General features: G+C 38.9%; 1 protein-coding gene across 46 annotated transcripts in view; it reads right to left on the bottom strand.

The window, feature by feature from the left end:
* The window catches only part of PEAK1 (pseudopodium enriched atypical kinase 1), a 294,889-nt gene that overhangs the window by 43,759 nt on the left and 233,684 nt on the right, over positions 1-17,446 (bottom strand). For all 46 annotated transcript variants that reach the window (XM_072809762.1, XM_072809763.1, XM_072809779.1 and 43 more), the window contains one exon: positions 7,714-7,907. In XM_072809762.1, coding sequence (XP_072665863.1) covers positions 7,714-7,907 — 194 coding nt within the window. The remainder of the gene's footprint in view (positions 1-7,713; positions 7,908-17,446) is intronic.

Here is a 17,446-nt window from a genome sequence, read left to right as displayed (position 1 = left end):
GAGATGGAAACTGCTCCTGAAGATGCTGTAAAGATCACTGAAATGACAACAAAGGATTTAGAAGATGACGTAAGAGTTAGTTGATAAAGCACAGGCAAGGTTTGAGAAGACTGGCTCCAATTTTGAAAGGAGTTCTACTGTGGGTAAAATGCTACCAAACAGCATCACATGCTACAGAGAAGTTGTTGATGAAAAGAAGAGTCACATGATGCAGTAAACTCCACTATTGTCTTATTTTAAGAAATTGCCACAACCACCCCATCCTTCAGCAACCACCACCCTGATCAAGTCAGTAGCCAGCATCATCGAGGCAAGACTCTCCCCCATAAAAGGATTACAATACACTGAAAGCTTATATAATGTTTAGCATTTTTTAGTAATACAGTAGCTCTTAATTAAGATATATATATTGTTTTTTAGATATAATACTATTGCACATTTAAAAGACTAGAATATGTGATAAACATAAATTTTATATGCACTGGGAAACCAAAAAATTAATTTGATTTGCTTTATGGTACTTTTTGCTTTATTGGGGTGGTCTGGAACCAAACCTGCAAGATCTCCAAGGTATGCCTGGATTAGAACTTAAAAAGCCAGTCAATTAATGAAACACATGAACTGGGTGGGACTTGACATTTTCCTATATGAAGTTTCCCGAGGAGGGCTTAACTTTCCTAATCTGGGAATATTATGAAGTCAAATGCGAAAGTCACTTTTGGGGAACTCATTCAAACATGTTCTTAGTACCTACTGCATGTTTTAGGTAATGTGCTGGGTTGTAGGCATACAGACAGAGAGGTAAGCCAAGAATCTGTCAACGGAGACTTGATACTTTTAAAAAGCAATGTGAAGAGTACTCAGTTACAAAGTGAGTGAAGGCAAGCTAAACTCACAGACTTATTTCTAACACAGTAAAAGTTATTATGAGCTCCTGATTTTAGAAGGCTGGTAGAGTAGTCAGGTGTGCCACATAAAAAACGAGGGATATTTCTTCTAGACATCTTGAGATAGACAAAGAAATGTGGGGAAAACATTCAAGGTCTGACTGAAAAAACATTCTAAAAAAAAAAAAAAAAGAAAGAAAAAGAAAAAAACATTCTATTATTTGGGAAATCATTTTGGATGGCTGATGCCCAGCTAACATTAGCTTGAGGTTGATTAAGATGTTATAGGTTAGGGTTTGTCCAGTGACTTCATATTACCATCAACCAGAGTAAAATCATCATTCTGTAAGGCGCAATCTTCTTAAGGAGCTTCCAAGTTGCGTAAAGAACAATAAGATTTTTGTGCCCACCCAAGATAATACAAATGCCCCAAATAACTGATTCTTTAAAGCAGTGCTGTCCAACAGAACTTTCTGTATCTGCATGTCCAATATAATACGTACTAATCACCTGGGGCTACTGAGCCCTTGAAATGATGCAAGTGAGACTAAGACACTGAATTTTAATGAATTTAAATGTAAATAGCCAGATGTGGCTAGTGGCTACCAACTATACTGGATAGTACAGCTCTAGAATCTAATAATCTAGTTTAAACAAAATAATGTTTGCTTTATTTATGTTAAGGAGAAGAAAAAAGGCAGCTGAATGAACCCCGGAGAATGATCTCTAAGGTAAAAAGACGTAGTTCTAAGGTATGGTTTGCATAAGTCAGTAGCTTTTTGAGGGAATGGTTGAATCAGGACAGCTTTTATTATACCCCAGTGGAGTAACAACACTGTCATCAAGGGTAGAGGTCTAATGGGGGGTTCTGAAGTAGGGTAATCAAGGCTCATTCCAATTGAGTTTTTCCAACTTATTAGTTTTCAGAGCTATCTAAGAAGTGTGGGAACTATGAAACAAATCCAAACCATGTCCCTTTGTTTTGCTATAATTAGCAGACCTTGGGGGTCCTGTATCCTATATCATACTCACAACGTCAGTCTTCAGTTGTGCAGGCAACCCCAAACTTTCTGAATTTACATTTTGTTCTGCTTACGTAATATATTTTTAAAAGATTTTATTTATTTGAGAGAGAGAGAGAGAGAGAGAACACAAATGGGAGGAGGAGCAGGGGGAGGACAAGCAGACTCCAAGCTGAGAACGGAGCACAAAGCCTGATGCAGGACTCGATCTTGCAACTCTGAGAATGGGACCCAAGCTGAAACCAAGAGTCAGGCACTTAACCAAATGAGCCACAAAGGCACCTCTCAACATTTCTAACAAACACTTGAAATTATTTCCACTCTATTCTACATTTTCTGGCTAGTACATTGAACACAGGAGAAAGTACATGAAGGAGAAAACAACAGCATATCTTTGGGAAGAAATAAAGGAACTTCACAATTAACTCTCTTACACTGTTGGTGGGAATGCAAGCTGGTGCAGCCACTCTGGAAAACAGTACGGAGGTTCCTCAAAAAGCTGAAAACAGAACTATCCTATGACCCAGCAATTGCACTACTGGGTATTTACCCCAAAGACACAAATGTAGTGATCTGAAGGGGTACCTGCACCCCAATGTTTATAGCAGCAATGCCCACAACAGCAAAACTATGAAAAGAGCCAGATGTCCATCAACAGATGAATGGATAAAGAAGATGTGGATATGTATGTATGTATGTATATATATATATATATATATATATATATATATATATATATATATGTAGGCTAGTACTCAGCCATCAAAAAAAAGAAAGAAAGAAAGAAAGAAAGAAAGAAAGAAAGAAAGAAAGAAAGAAAGAAACCCTGCTATTTGCAATGACGTGGATAGAACTAGAGGATATTATGCTAAGTATATTAAGTTATCAGAGAAAAACAATTATCATATGATCTCACTCATATGTGAAATTTAAGAATCAAACAGAGGATCATAGGGGAAGAGAGGAAAAAATAAAACAAGATGAAGTCAGACAGAGAGACAAACCATAAGAGATTCTTAACTATAAGAAACTGAGGGTTGCTGGAGGGGTGGGGATGGGATGATGGGGTACCTGGGTGATGGACATTAAGGAGAGCAAGTGATGTCATGAGCACTGGGTATTATGTAAGACTAATGAATCACTGACCTCTACCTCTGAAACCAGTAATATGTTATATGTTAATTAACTGAATTTAAATAAAATTTTAAAAATCAGGGGAAAAAAAAGGAAATTCACATTTTTTAAAGGAATTTCTGATTAATAAGCACATAAAAATAGGCTCAACATCCTTACTCATCAGAGAAATGCATATTAGGACCACAATAAGATACCATCTTATGCCCTCTAGAATGAGACTTACAATAACCAACGTGCGGATGACATGGAGAAGCTGGGAACATTACACATTGCTGGGGGGAATGTAAAATGGTTAAACCATTTTGAAATACAATGTAAAAGTTTCTCAAAAATTTAAAGATAAAACTATTAAACTACCTAGCAATTCTACTCCTACAAAATTGCCCAAGGGAGATTAAAACATACCCACAGAAAGGCTTGCACATGGATGTTCATGGCAACATTATTCATAATATCCAAAATTTGCAAAACAATCTAAATGTCCACCAACCAGTGAAGGATAGATAAATGTGATATGTCCATTTGATGAAATACTATTCACAGTCAAAGGAAATAAACTATGGACACACACTACATCATGAATGAACCTCAAAAACACTGTGCTAAGTGCAAGAAGCCAAACACAACACATCATATATTGTATCATTCATTCATATCATATCTTTCCATTTATATGAAATGTTCAAGAAAGGTTAAGTTCATAAATACAGAAAGTAGATTAGTGGTTTTTCTGGGACTGCATGTGGAACATGGATTAGCTGTAAATGGGTGTGAGGGATTTTATTGAGGGGATGAAAATGTTCTAAAACTGATTTATGGTGATGGTTATACCACAGTAAAGTTATCAACAAATCACTGAATTGTACACTTGAAATAGGTATATTTTATGGTACAAAAAAACACCATACCTTTATCTTTTTTTAATCAGAAAAAAATGAACTTCATAATTATTAAACAGTTCTATATGCTAAGTTCTTCTCTTACCATCAGCCCTACAAAGTAGATGTCACTATTTCCTCATTTCAGATGAGGAAATTGAAGCTTAGGGATGCTAAATAGCTGAACTACAATCATACAGGTGGGCAATGACATGGCTATCCTCTGAATCAAAATCTGGTTGATCCCTCAAAGTTAAGTATTTTTCCTATTATATTACTGTGCTTCCTACATCCACTTTACAAATGTAATTTTCAGAAATAAATGCCATAGTAAAAATAATGGTAACCTTTAACTTTCTTCCCTCAATAATAACTGGTCTGTTATTCATCCTCTTCCTCATTTGAAACAAACAAACAAACAAACAAACAAACAAACAAACAACAAACGAAAGAATGTGGTATTTACAGAATGGTTCCAGTCTATTTAAAAGGATCTAAGACTATTACATTAACAAGTATTGTTTCCTTTCCGTTTTTAAACATACAGATTTTAAAATAAGCTCCTACGACTTCAAATCATAAGAAATTACTCAAAGGGATAGTTTACAATTTCCTGCAAATGATTTATTGAAAATATTGAAAAAGGTAAGTTCCAAATGTCATAATACTTGTTTCATTAGGAAGAAAACAAGAACAAAACAAAAAATTAGAAATCCCTCAGTTGTAGAACTGCTGGTGTCAACCATACCTATTACTTAGTTTTTATTTTATTCACATAGTAAAATCTTCCCAAAGAAGCAGCTAACCATGGGTCATACCCTATGGAATCAAGTACAGCCACTTAAGCACTTAAGGAAAACAAGGCAACATTTTATGAGTATCACATACTTTTAAAAGCAATAGGTATAAAGCCATCTTTCTGATGGGGCATCTATAACATAGCATTTTTTGTATTCTAAGTAATCATAATCTTTTGATGTAGAGGACTTAAAAAAATGGAAGACAGCTGCAGTCCTTCAGTATTTTACAAGAATTTAGTGGTTATGCTCATTACAGTCATGGTTAAGACTAAGAGGGTTCCAATCTTGGTGCAATCCTTATTGGTTCTGTGACTTTGAGCACGGCACTCTGACTCACTATCCTCATCTGAAAAATGGGGATCAAAATTCCTAAGGTCATTGGGAAGATTAATGAGTTAATATATGTGAGGCACTTGGAATATTTATGGAAGTAAGCCTCTATTTTTTCTAATTATCTACATAACTGAGAAGACAAATAAGATAAAATAATAAACTTTAACTGATGTTGGCTGATGGATATTTTTTTAAGATTTTTTTTTTTTTTTTTTTTTTAGAGGTACCTGGGTGGCTCAGTTGGTTAAGCAGTTAAGCATCTGCCTTCAGCTCAGGTAGTGATCCCGGGTCCTGGGATGGAGTCCCACATTTGGCTCCCTGCTCAGTAGGAAGTCTGCTTCTCCCTCTCCCTCTGCCCCTCCCTCCTGCTTGGGCTCTCTATCTCTCTCGCTCACTCTTTCTCTCAAATAAAAAAATAAAATCTTTGGAAAAAAAAAAAGGTGTTCTCAAAAAATTTTAAGTAATCTCTACACCCAACGTGGGGTTTGAACTTACAACCCCAACATCAAGAGTCGCATGCTCTACTGACTGAACCAGCTAGGCACCCCAGTTGATGCGTATTTTTTAAAGAGATGCCATACAATCAGTAATATTTAGTGTATCTTTTACTGAGGGCAACATGAAAGAAATTTTGATGCAAAAAGAATGTCTGAAAGATAGGCTGACATATTAGGCTGAGAGTATACTATAGTAAATAAGCACTACTTCTTGCATCTTATAGGATGCTTCATAAAATATAAAAGAATGGGAAAAGTACAATAAGCTGTTTGAGTATAATTCCAACTGGAAAATGGTATCCAAGATGGTCGCCTGGGTAAACTGTAGTTATGTTCTCCCCAACACACAAATCATAGAAGGCTTCTAGAACTTAGAATGGGAGTCTTTTCCTTATAAAATGTATTTTCAACCACATGTGGATTGTTATGATGAGCTTCCCCAAAGAACATATTAGTGCATTTCTCCCACAGTATTACTTTAACCTTTTTGCCTCTATTTCCAAGTACACTAACTGATCTTAGAATAATTTTTCCTTACTATAACCTGTTGAAGGAAAAAGACAAAGAAGGGAGATGAGAAACTAGGCAAAAGAATGCTTTGATATTATATGCCACTGATTTCCAAACAGGTCTGAGTTGGTCAGAGGTCCACAAGGATCTTGCTAGCGCTGTGCATGTGGTTGTCCAACTCACGCCACTCACCTCTCTCCTGACTTCATGGGAGAACAGCAATGAAAAGTCCTTACCTAGCCCCAGGCTTTGCTTTTGAGGAGAAAAGAAAACTATGAGACACTCAAGGAAAGCAGACAGGTCAAAAGTCACTGGGTACTCAAGGAAGGAGAGTGAAGATGATCGGAAAACTGAAGAACCTTTGCACTGGCAGGCACCTTCGAGGGAACTCAGTCCCGTCCTCTTTGTGCCGTCGGATTCCTCTTCACCACAGCTCTGAGAGATGGCCCCCCAGCCTCGGCCTAAACACTCCTAGTAATAGTACTTCTTTGAGTCTGCCTGTTCCAAGACAGATATCTGAGACTTATCCTCGATTCTTCACATCATTTTCAGATCAAATTAACCACTAAGCCTTATGCATTTTGCCTCTTAAATCTGTTAACTGTTCCCCCTCACGCTATCTTAGGCAAGGCCTTTCTCATCTTGTACGTGGTCCCGCCAAAGTACACAACTACCAGACTTCAGGCTACCAAATACTTAATACTTCAGCTCTAATCCATCCTCTCATGGCAGCCTGTAAAGTGGATGTTTTAAAACACCAAGTAATCACATTTTTCCCTTGCTTAAAACCTCTTGATCAGTTACTATCACAAAGAGCAAAAAAAGCCTAAGATTTTAGCTTGAAACGCATGATCTTGCCTAACTTCAGTTCATATTTTAGCAAGACTAAATGGCTGTGGTATCCAAATGCACCATGCTTTTGCTTATGCTGTTGCCTTGGGTTGGAGCACTCTTTCTTCCCTCTGCCAACTGATAAATCAGTTCAGGAACTATTTTCAGGAAGGCATCTTTGACACTCTCTCCTGTGTGATATAAAACATATTCCACGGGTATTTCTATCAGTGCAGTTATTATATAATACTGAAATTCTCGAGGTGAGTCCCTCAAGGCAGGGACCATGGGACAGGACTTATGGTAGCAGGTGTTCAATATATGCCTAGTTAACACCAGGACTTTTTCTGAGGTGAATTAAAATTTATGGCTTCACACCTAGTATTGTATGGAAGCTGAATCACTATGTTGTGCACTGGAAGCTAGTGTCACATTGTATGGTAACTAACTGGAATATAGATTTAAAAAAAATTATTTGAGAGAGAGACAGAGTGCAAGCAGGAGGAGAGGCAGAGGGAGAAAGGGAAGCAGACTCTCTGCTGAGCAGGGAGCCTGATGCAGGGCTCAATCCCAGGACCCTGGGATCATGACCTCAGCTCTGAAGGCAGGCAGATGCTTAACCAACTGAGCCATCCAGGTGCGCTGTAACTGGAATTTAAACAAACAAACAAAAACCAGAAAAAAGAAAACTTATGGCTCCAATTGTCCAACTTTTGCTTCCTGCGCAATAAAAACCGTCTCTCCAGGGAAATGCAGTATTTGGATACTGCATAAAAAGGCAAAGTTTAAATACTATTTACATGACATTTTCCACTTACCTAAATTGCTATAGGTTGCACTACAGGGATTCAGGTCGACAGTATCTGAAACATCTTCTTTTTCCTCTTCTCTTTCCAGTTCAGGTGGGGGCGATGCTGCTGTGATAGAAGTGCAGCCTCCGTCATCTTGCTTCACAGCAACAGATCTTGAATCCCGAGGAGAAAGATCTTCTGTCACTTCATGGGTCTTGTGACTGAAACAAATCAGACTGTGGTCACAAGTGGCATTCAAAGGTCTTGCTAAAATTTAGATTTATGGAAGACATCTACTTGCCATAAATGCAAATAACTAGCCCTAGAGTCACAGCAATGGGTCATAAGGCCTAAAATACTTGTCTGAATATAGTGTAGTCCTTCAGGCAGGCTGATCCTTCTATTTGACATATTGAGAATCCAGTTTGGTAGAGAAGGTACGGTAAACTCAGAGGGAAGCTTGAGAGTAAGAAGGTAAGATTGTTTTTGTTTTTTTGTTTTTTTTTAAGGCAGGAGGTGGTGATGGTAGTGATGGAGAAAGCTGAATGCTTAACTAGTTAAAAACAAAATACACGAGTGCTTAGTTAGGCATTTAGCATACTTACTATATCTACTATAGTTCTGTAATACTCTAGCAAATATCAAATAATTTACTATATAGACTTATTTCGTATATAGCATTTAATACATGCTAAAGTATTTAGTAAAGGATCAGGAATAAAGGTGAGATTAGACTAAATAAGGAAGTTAAGCAATTGTTTTAGTAGGTAAACTGAGGCCAGGAAAGTCTTGTTGCCAGGAGGACAGAAGCATCAACCTTTGCCTGCCTGCATGCAGCAAAGTAAATGGAAATGAAAGTTCTGCATTCTAGTTATTATCTACTAAAATGAATTTGAAAGATCCTGTGGGCTCCATACCACAATGTGGCGTCCAATGTGTTTCCAACCTTGTTTCACTGTTGCCTGCTTGCTCATTTGCTTATAGCTATTTCTTCCAATCTTCCCCACTTCCCATCCTGCCTAAACTGTCAATTCTGTCGCTATAAGTACGAAGGGATGGAATGGTCATTAAATGTTGGTAGAAAAAACTAGCCTAGTTAGAAAACCTCACTGGGCTAGCCAATAAAATAAAATAAATTCAAAATCAGGCATCTTTAATGGTTTCTGAAAGTGTTCTTAGACTGTCATATGCTCACCAACCCTTCTTCCTGCGAAGCAAACATACAATTACATGTTATTTCCGGATTTTCAAGTGGCAGTAAATCATGGTGACATTTACAAGTTTCTTGAAAAGAGGTGCTTTGTTTGATCATGTGTCATTACAACATATATCACCCGTGGATTTAAGGGAGTAGATCTGAAGAAGGAGTACCTTCTTATCAATCTTTCATTATGGAAATTATGCATGTGTCTGAACAGAAAAATAAGCCTTGAAGTCTGCTGGATCTACAACTTCAAAAAATACTTTTTCAAAGCTGGCAAAGCCAGAGGTTTCTCTATACTGAAAATAAGCAATGAGCTAGAAGTTCCTTTATGGTATCTGGCTCTCCAGGACAGTGGTAAGGTGGAAAGGAACCGCTCCACTAGCAGCCAGGAGGGTGTTTTATGTAAAGGAGGCCTCACACAGTAAAGCATACTGCCTCTGGGTCATCAACCCAAAAGAAAGGCTCCAAACAAAACTGGTTTCTCATAATATGGAGCATTGTAAAATCAAGGTAAGAAGGGGCCTTTCCTTCCATGCATTAGCAAAGACAAAATAAAGTGACACTGCTGAGACCCTCTCTGACACCATTTAGTGTCAAGATTGTAGATCACTGAGTAATTATCAACATGCTTTCAGGAGAAGGAAAATGATCTTTACTGGGCAAAAGTTAATGTAGGCCATTTCTGATTTCAAAGTACAAGTACATATATAAAGTGACATTCTCTTATTTTAGAGTCAATTGAAGAGGTTTCCTAAAATGCTATTTTTAGGCTCCTAACTTCTCCAGACTTACTCTTGCCTTTTCTCTTGCCCCAGTCTCATTATTACTAAAAGAAAGCTCTCTTTTCCATTATCAAAAGGGATTGGTAAAGGTTGGTTCAGAAGCCACGACTCTGCCCCTCCTTGTCTGTTTTCCTCCCAAGGGATGGGCTATTTACAGTGCCTCGGCTGCCGCGAAAACCACAGGAAGAGTCGCTGCTCTTAAACCACGAGGAATTCCCTGGGCCTGCTCCCCACATACACGAAGCGTGGCTCTGTGCTCCTGACGGCTTCCGAAAACAAAACACGGATGCTATAAAGCAAGAAATGTTAAAGACTCACCCACTGTACTCACTCATACAATTCCCCATTAAAGGATATTCCACAGGGCCTTCTTCGGTCTGTTAATCATGTTCTGAAGCTCTGAGGTACCAGAGATCCCACTGAGCTCAGGGTGACTACAAGGTGGGTAAGATACTAGCTTCGAATTCTGCACCTTAATATCAGCCACTGCACCTTGACCTTTACCTTACGGGTTTGGTCTGGGAAATGTGCCAAACTACCTCTGGGGAGCTAAGCAAAGTGAAAACTAGTTTTATTAACTCTTTGAGGATCAGGGCAGCACAACCTACATTCCACATAAAGATTAGTTTTCATAAGCACATTTTAAATAAGTACACTGGTATATTAAGTCACCAATTAAAATAATCATCAACTATAAAGCGCCGTGCAAAGAGAGCTGATGAAAGTAAAATCACAAGGAATTGCAAATGGATGCTAAGATGTTTAATCAGCAGTGACAGCAGAGTCTAAAAGGAAGAATTTAAAAAAAAAAAACACGTATGTCACGTCTTGATGCTTGAGGAGGAAGAGCTCTTTGTATGATGAAAATGGTAAAAGAGAGATGGGAAAGGGAGAGGCTTTGAGGGTTCAAGCTTAGATGTGGTAACATGCTATGACTAAAAAATGAGAAAGAACTGAGAACAGCACCAGAAAAGGTTGACTCAGTCACTACGTATCAATAGACAAGTTGTCTAGGAAGAAAGAAGGAGGTAAAATCTGACAATTTATCTAAGGCATATTAATTTTATAAGAGAATATAACTTTTAACCATTTCTTGTTTCATATTTAGATATGAAGTCAGAAAACCCTCTCAAATAGTAAAATGACACTTTCCAAATACAGACTTTCTCTCCTAACAAACTGGGTTCACCACCAGTATTTCATCTAGAAATATTTTTTTCAGACACCACTAATTTTAATATACATCCTGATTTTCATCTAGAAATATTTAAGATAATGGAGAAAACACCAAAAATGGGAAGCAGAGAACCAGGTTCTGATTCCCTATTACTTGATCATCTGTACAAACAAACATCAGGAAGGAGATAATGAACAAAATGAAAATTTCCCCTATTTCATCCATGAGACAGGTTTAAAAAAAAATCTTTAAAATGAAATGACAAGAAAGCTACTAGAATTTCTGATACACTATATCTTAGTATATCTTGATATTCAAGGATAACTATATATTTTTTTCAGGTGAGTACAATCTGATATTCATTGCTACAAAACAGAACTATTAACTGATAAGTGGCCCACAAAGAAGAAGTTGTGGCTTTTCTATTTCTACTGGTTAAAATAATATTGAAACAATCCCCAGCTCTCTAGCGGTAGGTAGGATGTCTAAGTAACTATGGCGTTGACATCGAGGTCTCTAATTGTCAGGCTGTGTCAAACAGTGACTTAGCCTGCTCTTCTCCAGGAGCATCCACTCTGTTTTCATTATGGAAAACAACACAAGTTTGCCTGGAGCTCAAACATTTCAATCGACTTTTTCATTAATGACCAGTTTATAATTGAGATTTGGAATATATGACCCGACACTTAAAATATCACATCATGATCTCCACAAAGACATCTCATTTTCCAAACGTGGAGAATGAACTTAAGGTATTCAAAGGAAACCGTAACATGGTTACAGGTTGGTCTGTTATACAAACGAATCCCTTGGTAAGGTTATCTCTCATCAGTCTGCAACATTCATACATAATTCAAAGCTGCACAAGCAATCTCCTGTAGGAAGCTCCCTTGGCTTACCCAGGTGGTAGGTTTAATCATTACACCATCAAATAAAAATGATCTTTTTTTTTTTTTTGCCTGGCAGATTCATTCCAGACAGATTTTTGTAAAAATTCTGTTAAATGTCTGAATGTACTTTTTAAAAAGGCAAATCAAATTCCGCATTAGCGTCCTTTATGCATCCAAGTATTTCCACAATTTCAACTTTATCTTCAAACCCAACCACTTCCATTCAGCTTCAGAAGGGACAGTAAATGAAATCAAGCTTCTACAGACTATCTGCCTCTTTGGGCAAATGGTATTCTAAATTCCCATTTGCTAGCTCTCTTTGGCAATGACATGTGTCTCTATTTGCTCAAGACAGTCAATTAACAAATGTGTGATTTTCAAAACCTCTTTTTACCCCTAAAATTCAGATCAAAGCATATCAGAAACAGCATATCACAATTTTGTTAACTGTCTTCAGAGCTGCATATTTCTGGGGTTGCTGGGGGTGATGGACATTTGCAGAAATGGAATATATACCAACACATGTGGAGAGTTCAAACTTATCAAATCTCTCACCTTTAATCTATCAGAAGGAGGAAAATCTCCATCTCTTCCTGTCTCTATAACCCCCGCCAATGTGACATTTCGTAATCCTATCTTAGTTTCCAGGTCATCAACTTGATTTTGCTACATTTTCCAATTTCTGGCATTCTCAGGTAGAAAAGTGTTGTGTCCACTGATCACTATCTTAGTGTCTCCAATTTTCCACTAAGCCTTCTGTAGTCTTCCAATGAAAACTTCAAACTTCTTCTCCTGAATAGAGATTAACCTTTAACTGAGATCTCATGAGTTCTTCCTAACATGTCTGCCAGAGGCTGGTCAAACAAAGGTGCTCTTACTGGTGTGAATGAAGTGGCAAGGTCTTGGAATGGGGAAGACTGGCAGCCATGTGCAAGGTCTTGAATAGACTCTAATTTTCAGACACTGCATGGTTTCACTTTTTTTCTTTTTAAAACAGATACGAATAGCAAATTAAAAATGTCTTTAAGGCACCAGACCGTAAGACAGCAAAGCAGATAAAAACACAGGCCACTGTAAATCACTGTCATCTTCATAATACTAAGAAAAATTACAGTTTTAAAATACTATGAAATTCAAAGTCAGAATGGTATCTGTGCTAATTAACAGAAAAGATAAACCAATCTTGGAAAAGAGCAATAAAAGAAGGCTTTCTCAATAAGAGAATTACAGGAAGAGCTTCTCATCATCATTTAGGCCTTGGCTCACTTCTAAAGAATGGTATGAGATCCTGATGTATATTTCCTGAAAAAGCAAGATTTAGGAGAAAATACAAGCCTCTCCAAGAGGGACTACTCAAGGGAGGATCTGGGCCCTTGACTTTTTAGGCATGCCCAGAAGCACTGGAGAAGCAAGTCACTATACCTTTTCCACTTTCCTCTTATCTCCCCCAACTGCCTGTCTGCCCTTGGGGTCGGGGGAGGGAGTCCTTTGCCTCAGGTAACACAACTGGTAAAGCTGAGATTAAAACCCAGCAGTGGGCAGCCCGGGTGGCCCAGCGGTTTAGCTCTGCCTCAGCCCAGGGCGTGACCCTGGAGGCCTGGGATCGAGTCCCACGAGTCCCACGAGTCCCACGTGGGGCTCCCTGCATGGACCCTACTCCTCCCTCTGCCTGTGTCTCTGCCACTCTTTCTCTCCATGTGTCTCATGAATAAATAAATAAAATCTTTAAAAACAAAAACCCAGCAGTTCAGATCTAGGATCCATGCTCTAAAAAGATATACTATTCTGCTTCTCAGTTTATGGATGAGGTAACCAGAAGCAGAGCTCGCCCAAGACAATAGAACTAATAAATGGTGAAAGCAGGATTCAAATCCAGGTCTGAGTGATCTTAAAGTCAATGTTCTAAAATACTATGTCAATTGTTATCAGGCTTTAACGTGCCTAAGAATTACCTTGAGAATTAGCAAAGATGCAGACTTGCGGCTCCCACCCCCCAGGGACGGATTTAACAGCTCTGGAGGACGGCCCAGGAATCAGAATTTATACAAACACTCCAGGAGATTCTGACACAGTTGGTCCTTGGGCCACACTCTGAGAAAGTATATTTACGTCCCCTTCCCCAGGAGAACAGGGCAAGAAGTATAAAAAGGATCAAGATGCAAAAAGTAAGAAAATTTTAAGTTATGAGCATCACTGCTCAGAAGTGATATAGCCCAGAAGTGACATAAAGGGAAATAAAATAATTTAAATAGTCACAGATGAGAGATTCACAATGGGCTATTAAAAAAGGGTGTGTGTGTGTGTGTGCTGTTTGAAACTAATCCTTACCTTCTGGGGTTTATTCTTTGAATACAATTATACAAACTCACAAAATGTTAGAAAATAAGGATTTGGTCTAGTATGACACCGACGATTTTTATTTGAAGCCCTGGCTGGAGAAAGTCATCTCTGACAGTAAGCAGCGGCATCTGTGACAGCAGCGATAGGCTGAGAGTCCCGACAGGCAGCGCCACCTCAATTCCCTAGTATCAACAGAGGACGGGATGAGCACGAAGGGCAGACCCCTCTGACTGAGAAAGCTGCTACCAGCAGGGGACCTCAGACCTGTATCCTCTACTTAGCTGGCCACGCTTCTCTTCCTAGAATCTCTGTTTTGTTCTGCTGTTCCTCTGTTCCACATCCTTGTGACCCATCAAGGTCGCATCTGAACTACCTACGGGTCTTCAAGGCCTTGCACAATGAGGCTGCAATGTATGTTTCCAGCCTTATTCCAAACTTTCCAAAACACAAACCCAATGTGTGTCCACACTGTAACTCCCTGTCTCTTGGACACACCATATTCCCCATCTTTGCTGAAGCTACTTTCCCTCCTAGAGCTGCCTCCCTTCTCTCCATCCATTTCAGACCCAGACAGTCATTGAAGACTCCTTAGGCCTCACACTGCCCAAGAGGTCTTTGTGCCCGCAGGGACTCTTCCTTCTCTGAACACCCACAGCAGGTGTTTTGGGTGAACGTTTGTGTCCCCCCTCCCCGAATTCATATGTTGAAGCTTGAAACCCCAGTGAGGACATAGCGAGGATGTGACCGTTCTGTAAGCTAAGAAGAGAGCCCTCACCAGAAACCAATTCAACTGGAACTTTGACCTTGGACTTCTGGCCTCCAGAACTGTGAGCAAATATATTTTTGTTGTTTAAGTCTGTGGTATTTTATTTATGGTAACCTGAGTAGACTCATACAAAGAGACTGAGAATTACAGCAAACACTCAGTAAATAGCTACTGAATGAATCGAATCAGGTGGGATCTAAACAGCAAAGCACCCGAGGATGTCACTTAAGGATCTGGATCCACACTCCTCCCAGTAAAACTTTGTCCTGTACCACTATGGAGAATGGGGTCAGGACAGGTTCCAATGTGGAGCAGGACATCTCCCTGATGCAGACTGGAGCTCCATCCATGTGCCAGCAGCACAGAAAGGAGTGGGGATCGGCGTGCACTGCTGTCCTCGTGTTGTGTTTTTTGGCAAGCCTTTCTCCCTGCTGCTAACAAATCACCATTATAGAAGCACCATATAAGAACCAACTGCTTGTGCTGGAATTAAACCTTTAAATATTACCTGATAACTCTAATCAATACTGTACTGCAGTTATGCTAAATAATCACTGGCTGAAACTGTGGCCTAGAGGTCTGAATACAGGCCTGGAAATTAGAAACCCGAATTTCATCGCAGCACTGCCACCACGGCTACTCTGCCCCTGCCTCCCATCCATCTATAAAATGAGTATAGTGACATTTATAGGAGTATGTATTAATTAGGAAATTCATATAAAGTGCTCTGAAGAGAATGAACAACTATGTTCAACTATGCCAATGTTGAGTACCTTAAAACTGCTTGACAGCTCAATGAATCAGTACCTATCCCTTACTGGTCACAGACGTACCACCTTCTTGCATTCAGGCCGACTTTATAAAAGACATGGCAAGCTCAGCAATCACCAGCAAGAGTGAAAAAAAAAAAAAAAAACCACTTAGGGGCCAAACACCTCTGAAGTCAAAGTCTGGCTCTGCAACCTCCTGGCATAGCAGCGCTGGGAATGTTGATGAGCCTTCGTTTCTCTGTGCCCTATAAAATAGGAAGGATGCACTGTCATAGATATTGGGACAACTGAGATAATGTGGGTGAAAGTGTTTTAAGAATTATATAGTAAGATCCTGGAGTTTAACTTCAGATACATTAGGCGAACAAGGAAACAAAACTGACCCCAAAGGTGGGGGAAGTCTCAGCTGGAATATTCACTTTGGAATATATTCATTATGAGACTCTCAGCAAGTGGTTTACTTCTCTGGAGTTTTATCATCTTCTATAAGGGAAAGGGATGTAAAGCTGTCTGAAGACCACCCCATCATGGTGCGCACAAACACAACCATTCTGCATCATTCTGTGATTAGGACAAAGAGATTTATCAGCTCTTTGTAAAACATGATTATTTAAAATTTCAATAGTAAGGGCTTTATGAACTCAATCTAACTTTAGGAACAGTGTGTCAGCAAATGCAGATGTGATCTTTATAAATGCTTATAGTCCAGAAGCTTCTTTAGAGGAAGGAATATGTGATCAGGAGATCAAGCAGCTACTTTCAGCTTCTGTCTTCAATTTTTTTTTTAAATCTTTATGAGAAATAGGAATTTGATTTTCAGAGGCCAGTCTGGTCCTAAGCATGAAAAGATGACTTTGATAGGATTCTCTTAGTAGAGATCAAGCAAATTAAGATATAACTGGAGCATAAGCATTAAAAATATGTCAAGTTTCTAACTAAACTTTATAGAGAGAAAGACATTCCATTCTACCACAGTCTAAAAAGTGCTTACTTTTCTTCATACTATATGCACATACATACATGTACATAAAGAGACCCCGGCTCTGGGTACTTCAGCAAATTGCAAACCTGTGTAGTGTTTGGATAGAATGGATACCAGCCACCAACATGCCTGATAACCACAGGCCAATCAGATATTTGAGCTTAGTTCAGAGACTTGGCCAACTTTTTCTGGGAAGAGTCCATAATAAATATTTTAGGCTGTATAGGCCATATGGTGTCTGCTGCACCTAACCTTGCTATTAGAAGTGCAAAAAGTAGCCATAGACAACATACACACGAATGAGTGTGGCTGTTTTCCAATAAAACTTCATTTAGAGAACAGGTGACTTGCAGGCCACAGTTCTCCAACTTTTGGTCCATATCCTTGAATCCTGAAGTGGATTAGAAGACTCCTAGGATTGACTGCTGGGTTATTGAGGAATACAGCTTAGTTCTAAGGACTCTAAGAAGATCAAAAAGATCTTGGAATGATAAAGGGAGGGCTTATACAGATGAAGGGTAGTCCTAAGGGATCAAAGGTCTGCCAAATCTTATCTGCCTGTCCAAAACAGAAGTTGGCAGAGGTTTGGACAAAATCCCAGCAGTCAGAGGCATAGTTGAATTCTTGAGATGTTTCTGGGAGTCCTAGAGAAATCAGACTTACATGATACGCAGAAACATATGCTGGGGGTCTTTGCTAATTAGGAACATGATGTTCAGGGCTGATGATGCTAGAAAGGTTAGCCAAAAAAGGCCATTATGTGGGCAAATGAGATCCTTAACTTTGGCTGGGAGTATTAGTTATTTTGAGTGAGTTACAGTTATTTTCTTAGGCATTGCTAAGGTTTTC

This window comes from Canis lupus, chromosome 32 (assembly GCF_048164855.1).
Source record: "Canis lupus baileyi chromosome 32, mCanLup2.hap1, whole genome shotgun sequence".
In the NCBI taxonomy this organism is placed as follows: domain Eukaryota; kingdom Metazoa; phylum Chordata; class Mammalia; order Carnivora; family Canidae; genus Canis; species Canis lupus.
This window is presented reverse-complemented; position numbering and strand designations above follow the sequence as displayed.